Below are 16,812 nucleotides of genomic sequence, written 5' to 3' on the forward strand. Positions count from 1 at the left end.
AGACTTTGAAGCCGCCTCTGCTACCTTCCGAGCGTCCCTGGGAGCAGCTGCCTGCTTTGCAAGAGCATCTCTCCTGGCTGGGAGATCACAAAGCCCTTAAGGAGAGAGATCACCCTGACTTTGGCTCCATTTTAATGAATATCTCCCTAGCAACAGTGATTGTAGCTGACACCTCAGTGAATGCAATGAGGTTCTCAGAATGAGCCATGGCTTCTGGCTAAGCTGCCAGGCACTACCTCAGAGCATTTGCCCATGGCTGCAATAGCTTTTTCACCAGCTTAATCCCAGTCTTGCTCCCTCCTTGTTCCAGTCCTGCCCCTGCCTTATTCCTGCATTGGATCCAGTCTTGCCCCTGCCTTGCCACACTCCAGGTAACCCAGTTCTGACCCTCTGCTCCAATTCCTGAGCTCTGACATCTGGCCTCTGACGTCTGGCCTCTGACTCTGGTTCTGACCCTGCTCTCAGATTCCAGTTTACCAACTCCTGTTCTGAACGCTAGGCCTGACTCCTGTTCCGACCACTAGGCATGACTGCCCACATCCCAGCCATGTGACGGTTTGAGCAGCCCACAACACAAACAATAAGAGCTGATACGGTGAGTATGGATTCTACAAAGGCCAATATCTCTCTGATGAAGATAGTGGGAACCCTACAGACCTTGCAGGACCTAGCAGGCCCAGGCTATCATCCTAGAGGCACAGAATGCAGTCCTGCAAGATCAAGCAGCCACCCTGTTCGCTCCACTCCCTGCTTCTCACGAGCCTGAGCTCTCTCTGCCTAACAAGTTCAATGGTATTAGCAAAAAATGTCATGGGTTCCTAAATAGGATCAGCTCCTGTGTCTGCTGTGCCCACAGTTGAATTCCATTGACCATGCCCGAGTAGGACTGATTATCAGCCTGCTTACTGCGGGGAACGGGGGGTGTCCTGGTTTGGTCTAGAAGGTCTCTGTCTGTCCTCCAGAGTCATTAAGTAATTGCTTTCATCTAGGAGAGCAGTGACACTAAACGTGTACTCCTCTGTCTGGTCCAGATTCTACAACTGGTACCAATAGCACAGTGCAAATCCCGGAAATCCTGGAATTCCAACCATTCTGGACTTTCTCTAAGAAGGCATGGACAGAAGCCTTCAGTACCATTGCGTGTTAGGTATTTGTTCAGTCAGATTCCTTCTAGCTGTCCAATTATCCAGACTGATGGTCAGTCCAGTCTTCCCAAAATGGGACCTTCTGCTAATTTTGAGGGCCCTACCAAGGACTCCATTCGATCCTCTGACTTCAGTGTCGGCCTTTTATTTATGCTTTGTATTTTAGTAGCTGCCATGTCTTCCAGGCTAGTGTCGAAGCTGGCAGCCTTACCCATACACGAGCCTTACTGTGTGTTTCATGTGGTTAGGGTGGTGCTCAGAACCAAAATCCCTTCTTCCTAAGATAAATTTCTCCCTCCACGTTTCCCAAGAGGTTATGCTTCCTTCGTTCTGTCCAAAACCACAACATCCAACAGAAAAGAAACAGCAAACCTTACATGTCAGAAGAGCTTTAAAATCTATCTAAAGCATACAGAATCCTCGAGATCAGGCTCTATATTCATGTCTTCCATCCAAAATGCCTCCATTGCTAGGTAGATTAGACTATGTATTATGGAAGCCTACAAATCATCAAAGGTTCCTGTTCCAGAAGGGATCAAGGTGCACTCCATGAGATCCTTAGCATCCTCCTTAGCATCCATGACATACCAGGGCACAATCTACACTAATGAGTAGCTGTGTAACCACTGCCCTGTAACCTGGGATGCCCTTTGCAATGCCTTACTGCTGTAGCTTCCAACCTGGACTGCTCACAAACAGCCTCCAGCATGTAAGTCACTCCCAGCCATGTCTGTGTGCTGCAGCCAGCCAGCCACAACTTGGCCCTTACCAGCCTGAGTTATGCTGCAGGGTGACCCCAACACACCCGCAATCCCAGATCTTCCCTCAGAAATTTATGCCCTGTGCTGCCCAGCCCTTTCCTGAACAGTACAAATATATTAAGTCCTTTATTCCTTTAAGGGAATAGTATGCCAGTTTATTATTTTAAATAGAGTACCCAGACACCCCAAATGAAACACACTGGATTAGAGAAAACAGTAAAACAAGTTTATTAAATACACAGAGAGAGATTTTAAGTGATATATATGAGGCATACAAATCAGAAATGGTTGCAAAAAAAAGAAAATAAAATGTTTACTAATGCTTAACTTAACAAACTGTATTAGATCCAAGAAAAGTTTTTTACCACATACTCCAGCAGATACTGACCAAACTCTCAGGACCCACTCCCAGAGTCCAATGGCTGTTTTCCTTTGTCTTCTTAGGGGCAATGCCAGAGACAGACAGGGAGAGAAAGAAGGGTCTCTTGGGGGTGTCTGCCCGTTCCTTTTATAGTCCTGTCCTCATTTGAGAAGCATTTGCAACTGGGAGCAAGGCGACAGGCAGTCTGGTGAAGAAAGGAAACTCCATGTTGTTTCTTTGCTAAGATGTAGATTTTTGTCCCTGCTCCCTTCCTTGCCAAAGAATGGCCACTTAGCAGGTAATGTCCATTGGGTTTGTTGACTGATCAGGCTGAGGCATCAGCTTGCCCTTTGTCTCTGAGGAACTGGTTTAGCCACTCCCTAGACTTCTCTGGGGAAATATACTTCAGTCATGATTTCAGTTTATACACAAACTTTACATATAATGTTGCTATGTGCAGTTTGCCATTGTATGTGCAAGTTATGGGTTTTCAAATGAGACTCACAAGGCATACCTTGTACAAACATCATTACAGTAGTGTGTAGGGTGTGAACACAGTATCCACTGTCACCACATCCACTTCGGAAATTTGCAAAGCAAGCACTTGGTGTACAGCTAACACCTTCATTAAGCACTACAAGATGGATTTTCTGTCTTCCGCAGAGGCCTCCTTTGGCAGGAAGATGCTGCAGGCAGTGGCCCAGAACTAATATAGACCTTTGAGTGAGCTCATAAAAAGAGGGTGCGTCTTTTCTGCCAAACTCTTGTTTCATAACTCTCCCTATATCTTATCACTACTCTCTACTTCTCAGATATCCAGAATTGTGGGAGACACTGAACCATGGAACAGAAAATTTTGTAGCGATAATTTTCTTTCTGCAAACAGTGTCTCCCACGATTCTACCCACCCTGGATGGCTCATGAGTTGGAGTCAGATACTAAGTGGAATCATTACCACAGGACTGTCTTTCTTGGTCTAATATACATAGTTATTTTGTTATCTCTGGAATATTTGTTAATGATGTTATACATGTTTCACAGTTTGGGAATAATTCATCTGGTGGCATGCGGGAACAGAAGAGGTGTGGCCAGACCAGAAGGTGCTTAAACTCTGCTGATCCACCTCTCTGAGCTGCTGAGAAAGGAGAGCACCTCAGACTTCCAGAATTGTGGGAGACACTGTTTGCAGAAAGGAAATGATCAGTAAGAATTTTTCCATTGCATCAAATGGGCCAAATTCTCTTTTGCATGCAAGGTCTACTGGACATTAAAGTGTGGCTGTCCAGAAGACAGTAATGGCGCCCCTATTCTGTTAATCTATGCCCCAGCATTAGTTAGAGCAGCCCTTAGACTGCTCTAACTTACACCTCTGACATAAGGTCTCAGTATGACTTAACATGAGTAGAGAAGTGGCATAGTGTACCAGAGCATCCCCTCTTTGCCCCCAGCATGCTCCTTATACTGAGATAAGATGGGGCAGTTGGCCAGCTCTGCCAGCCTTATGCCAGCAAGAAGCTCCATTCCATCAAGGGAATTCTCTGTTGAGTACTGTATGGTGAGAATCTGACCCCTTTGTGTCTCGCAGTGTTAGAGACTCTGGCTCTAAAAATCAAAGGGACACCCTCATTTGAAAATACTGCATTCAGTTTTAGTCTCTCCATCTCAAAGGGATATAGCAGAAATAGAAGGAGTTCAGAAGCACGTCATGAGAATGATTAGAATCTAGTGATACTGAGAAGGCTTGGTCTGTTTTGCTTAGCAAGGAGATGAAAGAGAGAGAACATGATAGAGGTATGGGATAGAGAAGGGAAGGTAGATCAGGTGCTATCATTATACAAGATCTTATTATACAAGAACAAGGGGGACATTCAATTAATGTAAAAGTCAACACATTTGAAATGATAAAAAGTAAGTACGTTTTACATGATATCATTTGCTTGTGGAACTCATTGCAACTGGATACCGTTGAGACAAGGAGAGTAGTAGGATTCAGCAAAAGGAATAAACATTTATATGGGAGAACATCCACAGTAACATAAGATAAAAATAGTCGCAATCCCCATGCCCAAGTAAACCTCAAACTGTCTGAGGTTAGACAGAAGCTTCTTTTTTTTTCAGGTTTTTCCAGTACTGTAACTCCTCACTTAACGTTGTCCCGGTTAACATTTCATTGTTACGTTGCTGATCAATTAGAGAACATGCTCATTTAAAGTTGGGCAATGCTCCCTTATAACGTTGTTTGGCAATCGCCTGCTTTGTCCACTGCTTGCAGAAAGAGCAGCCCATTGGAGCTAGCTGGTGGGGGCTTGGAACCAGGGTGGGGCGGCAGTCCCCCATCAGCTCCCCTAAGTTCCCTGTGCGGCAGCCACCCAGCAGGCTATCAATTGCCGGGCAGTTCAGCTGTCCCTCCCACCACTGCTGTGTGCTGCTCCTGCCCTCTGCCTTGGAGCTGCTTCCAGGAGCCTCCTGCTTGCTGTGAAGGGAGGGGAAGAGCAGTGCTAATGTCAGGGTGTCCCCCTCCCCCCCGCTCCTGCCCCTTTACCCCATCTCCACAGAGTGGGGTGGGGTGTGGGGGGGAGAACAACATGACAGGGCTCAGGATGGAGGGAGCTTGCTGGCAGCAGGTGCTGTCAACTTGCTGATCTACTTTAAAAGGCAGTGTACTTAGAGTGGGATCAACGTACTTAAAGGGGCAATGTGCGTCTCTCTCTCTCTCTCACACACACATGGTGTGTGTGTCTGTCTGTCTCTCTCTCTCTCTCACACACACACACGCGAGGTGTGTGTCTCTGTCTCTCTCTGCCATGCTGTCTCCTCTTCCTCCATTTGTGCTGCCTTGTAGAGTGTGAGGCTACATTAACAACATGTGTTAACCCTTGAGGGCACAGCCGAGTGCTAGTTCATCATTTAGCAGTAAGGCATTCCCTGGGAAATATCCCACCCTTTTCCACCCTCTGACTTCACCACCTCAACCAAGCTTCACAGTCATCATTGCTGTGTACAGTACTAAATTGTTTGTTTAAAACTTATATTTGTGTGTGTGTGTATTATATATATAATCTTTTGTCTAGTGAAAAACATTTCCCTGGAACCTAACCCCCCCCATTTACATTAATTCTTATGGGGAAATTGGATTCGCTTAACATTGTTTCGCTTAAAATAGCGTTTTTCAGGAACACAACTACAACCTTAAGTGAGGAGTTACTGTATTGAGGCATCTGGTGCTGATCACCATTGGAGACAGAATGCCAGGCTAGCAGGATCTCAGGGTCTGATCTGGGCTGGCACTTCCTCTCTTTCTGTGTATATATGTGACATATCTGCAATGTCTTCATCCCTTTTCTTTCCTGTCACCCACAGCGAGAGTTTTCACTACTTGCTGAATTTCCAGCACAGCGTTCCCAATTTCCAGTGTGCACTTACCCTCACTCAGCTCCTGATTGTCATTGCTGAAAAACCTGTGGCCAGTTGGAAAAAAGATAAAATAGGTAATGTGTGCAGAACCTCTTTTCCTGGACAGGTTCTTTATCTGTAATGCTTTGGCTATCCTTTATCTGTAATGCTTTGGCTTCTCACCAGGCAGTCTAGAAAACTTGCTAACATGAATAACACTAAATGTATTGGAAGCTCTTTACCACCTGCTTTATTATATGTCAGTCACACAAGAAAACAGTGTACAGTTCTATTAGTTTTTTGGTTTTTTAATCATTCTTCAGTAAGGAGAAATGATGGCTGAAAGGCAAGATGGCTGAGAAGAAGCGTTTAACTTAAGCCTAATTCTACACACAGTTTTAATCCTGACTGAACTATTTTGGTTAGGGGGGTAATTTTACTGATAAAAGTAAATTGGTACAACCACTGGAGTCGGCACAATTGTACCACTATAAAGGTGCTTGTAACAGTATAGCTTATTCACATACATTAACGAGAATAAACTATAGTGGTATAAGTACATCCCAATTGGGGGACTGTTCCACTTTAACTATTTCTGTTCCTGACACTATACAGTAAAGTGTTACAGTAAAGTGTTAGAAAAACTATAACAAGCCCTAATAAAGCAAGAGGAGCAGCTCTTGCAAGCTGATTAGAGTTCACTTGCTAACGGGGACAGTAGCCACATGGGCTGAGAGATCTTCTTGCAAGGAATATGCAAGGAAACTTGCTGGCCTTCATTTCCCATGTTCACCAGATACTGCTAAAGCTAAGAGTGCAAGTTTGCAGGCTCCTCTCTGTAAAGTGTTGCATTCTAGCGGTGTCTCAGATCCACAAAACTATTCAGAATTATACACAGTTACTTCATCCCAGGGAGAGAATGTAGGGGTGAACTGTCTGCCCTGGATAGTGTTACAAATTGCCCTTCCCCCAGAGCAATTCAGTCAAGTTTGAGAGACACTCAGCAGGTTTTAACAAGTTATTGAAAATTACAATAGGACCTAACTATATGATCCTAGGCTACAATACTGCAAGTAAGTAAAATCTCACTCCCTGCTGGATGGTCCAGCCAGGCGTACCAACTGCAGTTGGATGAATCTGTTTCTCTGTCTAGAGTATGTCACTAGTGCACTACACACCACACAGAGAAGCTCTTAACACACTCATCTATACTCTAGGCTACTCATGCGCCCTGTGACAGGCACATACCCAGCATGTCCAGACATGCCCCAACCATGGCTTCCCTTACTGCTAGAAAACGTGAACACATACTAAAAGATAAACATTAAAAAACAAGAAAGGGTAAAGGTGGCTCACCCCGGAGACATGGGAGCATCTCAGGGTGCGGCCTGTGTGTGGGCTCTATAGTCCCCTAACAATAGGAATAACGATGAAAAATTTACTCTTACCTGATCATTTATTTTCTTTGGCCATTTATGTCAGAGAAGCAGATGCAGCCTTTGGAGGAAGATAATTATTTCTGATTACAAAATTCTAAACTGTAAATTTGCCAGTTCAAATTAATATGAAAATGCTGTGGCCAAAGGGAAAGTTCACCTGTCACCGGTGCACTAACATTTGAGTTAATACTTGTATATCAGCTTTGGAAAACCTCATTTCTGGTTTCCCAAGGGGGTGACACTTAGCCCCTGCAGCAGGGAAAAACTGATCTCTGGCTCCACAGACCAGAGGAAGGAAAGGAAACCCATTGTAGCATTGTCGGACATGAATGGACAAAGAGAGAATGACTCCAGTAAGAACCACTGTACAGGCCAAGAGCTCACTAGACTTGTATATAAATCTCATTAGTGTGGTGAGTAATGATCTCTAAGGAAAACGCCTTTCCCAACTCCCTCAGCTTTAGCACTTTGGCAGGCACCTGTACGGAGAACATAGTATCTGCTTGAAGTGGAATTACATTGTAATTAGCCAGAAGCATTCGGCTATACTGCATTTGTATGAGGGAGAAGAAAATTATCTTGGATGCTTGTATTCTCAGTGAGACAAAACACATCCAGGCCCCTCCTCATTTTATTGCTTATCTTTGACAGCTTCACTTGCTAAGCAGTTCCTCTGCCAGTCATGGATGCAGCCTAGTGGCATGCGAGAGAAGGGTAGCCAGTTCAGTGATGCACTACACACTCTGGTCTGGTAAGAATGCTTTGCTTCTGCTGCAGTAACTTGGTTTCTGAGAGCAAACTCTCTTCATAAACAGCTTTAGTCTCAGTTTCTGTTAAGGTATTCTGGCTAGATCAAACCAAGGGGTTCTTTAAGAGTATCCAGTGCACAATGTGCTGTAATGCTTCTCCAGAAAGCCTTGTCAGGCGTGGGGAACAGGAAAAAATATAAACAGTTCTTGAAAAACAGATTGGAACAGTTTTCATAACCTTATTTTTTTCCTCCTAAGACAAATAAGACAGGAAGCGAACAGTAATCCTACAGGATGTGCAAACTGTGTCTGGAAACTGATGTTTGTGCAACTGCTTATTGGAAAATGCAGTTTCAAAAGCAGCCATTTAAAAATCTTTTACTTTCAAAAGGATGTTAATCAATATCATCAAAGCTTTCTCAAGATGTCTGTGAAACTGCACCTACAAATCTGAAAGTATGAAGAATTTTATTTTTAGTTAGCAGGGGATCAAAATCAGCCTTATATTGATACCACAGTTGCAACCTTAAATATGAAGAGGCATCCACCTCTCTGCATTAGATCATACACCTGTGGAGCCAGGCCTAGAACTCTGTACCTATAGTTCCAGAAACACAAGCCTCTACCACTTGAGTTAAAGGAAAAACTCTGTTAGACCTCGGCTATAGAAAGACCTCCAAGCCTTCTGTTTTTTCTACACCGAATTTGTCAATACAGTCCAACACACATGCGTGTGTGTGTGTGTGCATGTGTATATATGCATTCTGGCAGTGTAAAGGGGCTATAGTATAGTGTCTGATTCTGCTTCTATTAAAGACAATGGTAAAAAGCTCTAATTGAGATCAGTGGGAGCAGGACTGACGCAAAACTAACCACAACAGATAATTGTCAATATTTTTGCTTAATTGCAACCTATTTCTTCAGGTGTAGCTGCCATGTCAGTTTAAGGAGTTCTAACTCTCTGGAAGGTTGTGGCAGGGGAGACTATAACCAGCTGCTGATGAGCTAGAGAAAAAGGGAGAAAGGCACAGGTTCAAGTCAATGATTTTCAATGACATGTAACTCAGTTTGGCTAGAGGGAAGTCAGGAATGGGATTTGTAATGGAAGCTACTGTCCTGCCCCTGCATAACATGTACTGACTTGTTATCCTGATGTTTGGGTTCAGTGTATATATGGAGCACACAGACAACATCTTGAAAGCTGTGGAAGACATCTCCAGTGTTGGGGTCCCAGAGCTGATTAATTCTGCTAATGATGGGTATTCTTCGACTTACCCCACGCTGACCAGGTAATAACATCAACAAAGACCTTGAATCTCATGTGCTGCACAATAGCAATCACTGGCTTCCGATATTCAGATCTCTTATTGTCTGGTCTGTCTTGTTTTATGTTAAGGTTTCACGCTAGTAATGTTTATACATCTGGGAACTGCTAGGCATTTTTTTAGCAGTGCACATTAAATCTGTACAAAGTCAGCTTTAGCCAGTGACAAACTTCCACCATGCTTCAGAGCAGGGTTAAGTTTATTATCCCTGAACCAATGCTAATAGATGAACATAAGGCAGTCAGTCCTTGAGTGCTGATGGCCAGTCTGGGTGGTAGTGGTGGTGTATGGTTGTGATGGTTCTCAGGGTGCCTAAAGCTGAGTCATCTTGTTACCTTCTGCCTCCAGTGAGAGGGACACTTGCTTTTGCTTCACTAGGAACCAGCTTCTTGATGTCTCCAGCCTGTCAGCCACCTAGACAATTGCCTCTGGGCTATGACAGCCCCTGCTTTGCCTTACAGGTAACAATAGATGTACCCCAGTCCCTGAGCCTCTTTGATGAGTTCCCTTGTAACGATCAGCCCTTTATTGACTGAACATTCACAGAAATACCAGGTCTGCTGTCCCCAAGGGAACTGTGTACACACCAGATTGAATGGTTCAATTCAGGATCAGCTCCTTATACAAAACGACAGTACTGAGGTATATTTATAGTGAAAACAATCATAAGTTTATTATCCAAGATCAAGATTTAAGACATAGTGAGTAAGGATAATGAAAGCAACTGGTTACTTATAAAACACAAGTATAACACGCTTTGTGAGATGAAATTTAACAGACTAATCTCCAGGCTAAATAAGTTTAGCTCATCCTAAATGTCCTTTGTAGCATTTTCAACCAAGCTTGGTTGAGATCCCATTTTCATGAATATAAACGTGCTCTCAGTTTACTTCCTAGATGCAAGAAGACTAGGGTGCTTTCCTTGTCCTCCATTTATAGTCCAATAAACCTTTGAAGTGCCCCCCCTAACCCCCAAAGGCTCTTTCCTTCTCTGGTCTCTTTCTGTTAAATGTCACTATTCTTCATCTGCATTTAGCTCAGACTGGTGATTGATTGTGGATGAGAAAATACTAGATTTACATTTCAACAGATAGATGGACAAACATCTCTCATCTGGCAGGAAATCAGTTTTTCACCTCTGCTGGGGTTAGCACTTAGATACAAACTATAAGAACATCTTTCCAATATAGATACATAACTCCTGAGATGAGAGGTACATAATTTTACAGTGCTACTCACAAATGTGTTACACTAACTTTCCTTTGATACCTTACACGACATTTTTTGATGAACCAGGATGTACATACCAGAATCAGGATATACTTGTAACAGTTGCATCCCAACATCAAGGGAAGGGATTCTACTCCATATATTTCTTGGTCCCCCAAAAGAATAGGGGATGGAGACTGATTCTTGATCTACACCAACTAAATGTATTTATCTGAAAATCAAAATTCTGCCTGGTCACATTGGCATCAATAATCCCCTCTCTGGAATAGGGCACATGGTTTGTGGCTCTTGACATGTAAGATGCTTATGTTCATATAGACATTTATCTATCACGCAGAAGGTTCCTCATTGGACAAGACCACTAACAACTCACAGTCCTCCCATTCGGACTAGCTACAGCACCCAGGGTCTTTACAAAAGTGCTTTCAGTGGTGGTGGCTTGGATGAAAAGAAATGGCTTACTGTCTTTCCATATGACAACGACTGGCTCCTGACAGGCAGGTTCAGCAGAGAAGTCCAGTCAGTGACCCTATTCCTATTCTGTCTACTATCTTCCCAGGGAGTCTGTGTCAACAATGAGAAGTCCACTTTGACCCCCACGAGGTCCATAGACTTCACAGAAGGAACACTGCATTCCACTACAGCAAGAGCTTATCTTTCCATGAAGAGATTGCATGCCATGAGTGACCTTGGACTACTGTCAGGATCGGTCTTTCCCTCCTAGGGCACATGGCCTCATGCACCTACATATCACCATTTGCCACGCTTTATCTCTGTTGCCTGTGAACCTGGCTTCACTCTGTCTACTCACCAGACAAAGACAACTGTCAATGCCAGAGTAACAATTCCAGCCATCGTTATGGCCTCTCTTGTTTGATGGACATACCCAGAGGAAGTTTGGGTGGGACTTCCTTTCCTCCCACCAATACCCAAGATGACTGTCATCACAGATTCTCCCCTCTTAGGCTGAGGAGCCCTTTTCAACAATCACACTGCATAATGCATCTGGACCCCTCAGGAGGTCAGCTTGCACATCAACTTTCTGGAATTAAGGTCAGTCTGTAGGGCCTGCAAACACTTTCATTCCGCTCATCCAATCCCAACACATCCAGGTAATGTCAAACATTATGTCAACTGTCTTCTACATAAACAAGCACATGAGGAAAAGATCCCTCTCCCTGTGTGTAAAGACACTGGACCTCTGGAACTGGCATATCAGAAATCACATAAGCCTATCTGCAGTATACCCGCCAGGTGCACAGAACTCCCTAGCAGACAGTCTCAGCAGATATTTTTCAACAGACCATGAATGGGAGATTCATGATTTCTTTCTGAACTAGATCTTCACCCAATGGGGAGCACCATTTTGGAATCTCTTTGCCTCACAGGTGAACAAGAAGTTCCCCTGTAGTGCTCCAGAAAAGCTCTGGGCTGCAGCTCAAAGGGCGATGCTCTGCTGCTATCCTGGATGGACCACCTCAGATATGCCTTCCCTCTCATCCCACTAATACCACAAGTCCTGCCAATGATCCATCAAAACAGGGCTCCGGTCATCCTTATTTCACCCAGCAGGCCGAAACAATCCTGGTTCTTGGGCCTCTTGACCATTTCAACCTGTCTGGAATCTCAATCACATCCTTTCAGTTCTCAGCAAACCTCCCTTGGAACCATTAGCTATGTCCCATCTCTTGATGAAAGTAGCCTTCCTCGTCTCCATCACATCAGCTAGTGGGGTGAGAGAGGTGGGGGCATTCATGGCAGCTCTGCCATATACCATCTTTCATAAAGGGAAGGTCTCTCTTTGCTTCCACCCAAAATTCATCCCTAAAGTAATTTCGGAGTTTCACATAAATCAAATCATCCTCTTAGTGGTATTTTTCTTCACTCTGTATTTTTCTTCACTCCGACAGGCAGTGACATTTTATCTACAGAGAACAAAAGCAATTAGAAAAATACCAAATTTTTAAAATCACCGTAGCAGAGTGATCAAGGCATCAAGCTCTATCTGCACAGAAGCTCTCTAAGTGGATCTTGGGCTGCATCATCCTTTGTTACCAACTAGCTCACACTCTACCCCCAACCCGAGTGTGAGCACCCATTCCAAAAGAGTGCAAGCAACCTCTGCAGCATTTCTGAGAGACATACCCTTACTAGATATATGTAGGGTGGCTACCTGGAGCTCCATACACACCTTTAGAAGACATTATGCATTGGTCTAGACTTCTACTGCAGATACAGCTGTGCGATCATCAGTACTACAAATGCCCATACCATCTACATCCTTGCACCCATCTGCTCTTTGACTACTGCTTACTAATCTCTCAAAGGTGGAATAAGGACCAGCCCTGGAAGAAGAAATGGAGGTTACTTTCATGTAACTGGAGGTTCTTTGATATGTGTGGTCCCTATCTGTGATCTACTATTTACCCTCAGCCCCTCTGCTGCCGATTTTGACCAAATTCATGGTAAGAAAAGGAAGTGGAGAAGCATTGGTCTGCAACTCCTCTTAGTGCCCTCAGTTTGGAGCACCAGGAGAACAACTGCACATGTGTAGTCCAATGGACACTGCTTACTGAAAGTCTCTGGACTCAGGCACATGGAGTGCATACATACATATGGAATATAGATAGGGACCACATATCTTGAAAAACCTTCAATTACAGGTAAGTTACCTTCATTCTCCTTCTGCTGCCTTGTACTGTTAAACTGAGAGGTGCTGATCACTGGATGTATCACAGACCTCCTTGAACATGATGATTGTGAACTAGTCCTTGATACTTTTGAACTCATGCTTCAGTTAACATAACAAAAGATAAGTTATACATGAGCTCTCACTGAAGACAAAAGGAGATTTGGACTGAGTGGCTGGAAATCGGCTACAATTTGAGAATTGTGGGTTGCAGTTTTATTTTGGAGGCAACGTAAACACAGTATTTGGTGGGGGGAGGGAGAACTAGACATGTTTAATAGATTCTTAGATTCCAAAGCCAGAAGGAACCATTGTGATCATCTAGTCTGACCTCCTGTAATAACACACAGGCCACAGGACTGCCTCATAATAATTCCTAGAGCAGATCTTTTAGAAAAAATCCCATCTTGAGTTAAAAATTGTCAGTAATGGAGAATCCACCATGACCCTTGGTAAATTGTTCCAATGGTTATTTACCTTCACTGTCAAAAATGTACACCTTATTTCCAGTCTGAATTTGTCTAGCTTCAACATCCAGTTATTTGGTCATGTTATATCTTTCTCTGCTACTGTGAAGGCTTCCTAGGAAGGGAGGGGTAATTAGGGAATGGAGGAGTGGGGGAAAGGAGGGTTTCGGATTGCAGCAAAGGGGAAAGGGATGAATGGTAGGGGAGACAAGATAGGTTGGGGACTTAGTTGAGGTAGGCATGGCACCATCCAGCTCTGCCAGTGGACCCCTGCAGCTCTTGCAGTGGACTCAAGTACACCTAGCCCCCAGCTCTGCCTGTGGATTCCAACCACCCAGCACCCAAGCTTCCTGCACGCCTGCCAGTACACCCAACCCCTGTACATCCTGCAGCTGTGTCAGTGGACCCCACCACCCCTAACCATCAGCTCTGTCAGTGCATCCCAACATCCCCAACCCTAAAGCCCCAGTTCTATCAGTACACCCCAACCACTCTGCACCCCAATTTTCGTGCACGCCACAGCTCTGCCAGTACACCCCTGCCCTGAACCCCTTCGCTCTGCATCCCAACTCTGCCAGTCCACACTGACCCCACTGCACTCTCCAGCTCTGTCAGTGCATCCAACCACCCTGCAGTTCTAGGCCTGCTGGTACACTCCAACCACACTGCACCCCAATTTTCCTGCACCCCACAGCTCTGCCAGTGAATCCCTACTGTGAACCCATTCCCTCTGCTCCCCAACTTTGCCAGTCCTCAATGATTTCACTGCATTCTCACTGCATGTCAGTGAATCCCAACCACCCTGCACCCCAACTCCATGCACTCCATAGTTCTGCCAATGCATCTCAACCACTGTGCACTGCAACCCCTCAGCACCCCCAGCTCTGCCAGTGCACTCCAGTCCTGCATCCCAACCCTGTGCACCCCCCAACTCTGCCAATGAACCCCAACCCCCCTACACTCCCAAAAATGTTGGGAAGTAGAAATTGACATGTGAATGCTTCCTGGGAAGGGAGGGATAATTAGGGGGCATAGGAGTGAGGTTGTGGCTGCAAGAAGGGAGGGGGGATAAATTGGGATGAGTGGTAGGGGAGGAGAGAGAGGTTGGGTACTCAGGTGAGGGAGGCTTGGAGGTTAGAGGGAATGGAGGGATGGGGTCTGGGGGTGAGTGGTAGGGGAACTGGGGAAGAATTGTCAGCCTCACACTCTCCCCTCTTGCGTGTGCCCTATCTAGAGGATTCTTGCTGCTTTAGTGGGGTCTAAGCCCCCCTCCTTGCTCCTCTCATATGATCTGGGATAAGGTGGGTATTTTCGCCTCTGGGGGAGTGAGCCATTCTCGCTGCCCTCTGTGTGTGTGCCAGGGTCTGGGGGCCCATGCCCATCTGCAGAGGTTGGAACCTTTCTCTCCAGCCATGTGTGAGCCAGGATCTCTAGAAGTCCTGCCCCTTTGAGTGGGGTGCTGAGAACCAGTATACTGCTTACCTCTCACAGGTTCTAAAGCAGTGGTTTTCAAACTGCGGGTCGTGACCCAGTACTGGGTCGTGGAATGTAAGGTACTGGGTCACGGCGGCTCTGGTCAGCACCGCCAACCGGGCTGTTTACAGTCCCGTCGGCGGTGTTGCCCAGCTAAGGCAGGCTAGTCCCTACCTGTTTCGACACCGCGCTTTGCCCTGGAAGCGGCCAGCAGCAGGTCTGGCTCCTAGGCGGTTCCTGGCCAATTGGAGCTGGGGTGGGTGGTGCCTGTGGGCGAGAGCCACGTGGAGCCGCTTGAGCACCTCTTCCTAGGAGCCAAACCTGCTACTGGCTGCTGCTTCTGGGGTGCAGTGCCAGTGTGGTCCACAGTGCCAGGACGGGTTGTGCCGCCAACCGGGAGCTGCCCGAGGTAAGCCCATGCTCCAATCCCCTGCCCCAGCCCTGAGCCCCCCCCCCCCAACCCAGAGCTCCTTCCTGCACCCCAAACCCCTCATCCCCGGCCCCACCCCAGAGCCTGCACCCCCATCCCAGAGTCCTGACCCACTCCTGCACTCCAGCCCCCTCCCACACCCTGAACCCCCTCCCACACCCTAAAGCCCACACCCCAGCCCTGAGCCCCTCCCACACCCCAAACCCCTCATCTCCAGCTCTGTTTGGTCGCGGACATCAACAATTTTCTTCAACTAGGTCACCAGCAAAAAAAGTTTGAAAACCACTGTTCTAAAGCACTCAGGAGGGATTGGGAATACCTGGGGAGATAAATGGAGCAGTTTACACATCTCAGAGCTATTGTTCCCAGCTCTATCATCTTCATGGGCTGAGAACATCACATTGAGATGAATGGGTCACTTCACACCCCTCTGAGCCTCTTAAACTGCTGATACGTGTGTAGAGGAGCCCTTTCCCTCCTTCGACCCTCTATCCTTCATGTTTAAAGGACAGTGCTTCCAAGTGCTATAAAATCCACATGCATGCACAGATTTTCTTCAAATTCGCTGTGACTTGTGGGAGTGCAGAGTAGGGTGAGTGACTGCAAGGCAGTCGCAACTCTCTCCCCATCTGTCAAGGAGGGAGGCCACGTCCCCTTGCTACAATGCCTCTGGAGCAACTCAATTCAGGGTAGAATTAGCCGACAGTTAGTAGGTCCAATCCTGCAGTCCACGCCTGGCAGCAATTGAGTCTGAGACACCTGGTCCTCAGACAGGGCAGGGCAGCCAGCAATTAAGGGCTCTGGCCTGCAGTCAGGCAGAGCAGCAGTGAGTCTAGGGGGACCCAGGTCCTCGAGCAGGGCAGGGCACCAACAGTTAAGGGGCTCTGGCCTTGAGTCAGGGCAGAGCAACACAGCAGTCTAGGGGGATCAGTTCCCTGGCGAAGCAGACAGCAAAACTGTCCAGTGCCCTAGCTCGGGTGGACGACGACCAACGCAGGCCTCTTGACCTAAAGGTGGGGAGGCTGCCACCCCCAGAGGTGGGGTAGCAGGGGGTAGGGAGACGCCGGCCCACCTGTCACCACTGCGTCCCAGCCCAGGGCTCTAACAGTGGCGGAGTGGTCCGCCACTGGGTCAGCAGAGAATCCAGCCGCAACATGCTGGCCAGCTTGCAGTGAGTAACACAGCTGAGCCCTATTCAGCTTCCTTGGGCTCCTTCCTACACTCCCATTCGGGGGTACCTGGTTTCCAGGGTCGCCATTTGTCTCACTAGTGTAAATGACTAGTGGCAGCCCCAACAGCTCCTCCGGGTCTCTGGTGCCTGCCAGCTCTGGCAGTCCCTCTGGGTCTCTG

The 16,812-nt window shown here is 46.4% G+C and overlaps 1 protein-coding gene across 7 annotated transcripts in view; it reads left to right on the forward strand.

Moving 5' to 3' along the window:
- Positions 1 to 16,812, forward strand: part of FANCD2 (FA complementation group D2) — a 188,664-nt gene that overhangs the window by 117,876 nt on the left and 53,976 nt on the right. For 6 of the 7 annotated variants that reach the window (XM_073352723.1, XM_073352719.1, XM_073352718.1 and 3 more), the window contains 3 exons: positions 5,628 to 5,755; positions 7,751 to 7,850; positions 9,015 to 9,137. In XM_073352723.1, coding sequence (XP_073208824.1) covers positions 5,628 to 5,755; positions 7,751 to 7,850; positions 9,015 to 9,137 — 351 coding nt within the window. Of the gene's footprint in view, positions 1 to 5,627; positions 5,756 to 7,750; positions 7,851 to 9,014; positions 9,138 to 10,962; positions 11,004 to 16,812 lie in introns of those variants that run through there. The other variant, XM_073352724.1, reaches the window with a different exon arrangement.

This window comes from Lepidochelys kempii, chromosome 7 (genome assembly GCF_965140265.1).
Source record: "Lepidochelys kempii isolate rLepKem1 chromosome 7, rLepKem1.hap2, whole genome shotgun sequence".
Taxonomy (NCBI): Eukaryota; Metazoa; Chordata; order Testudines; family Cheloniidae; genus Lepidochelys; species Lepidochelys kempii.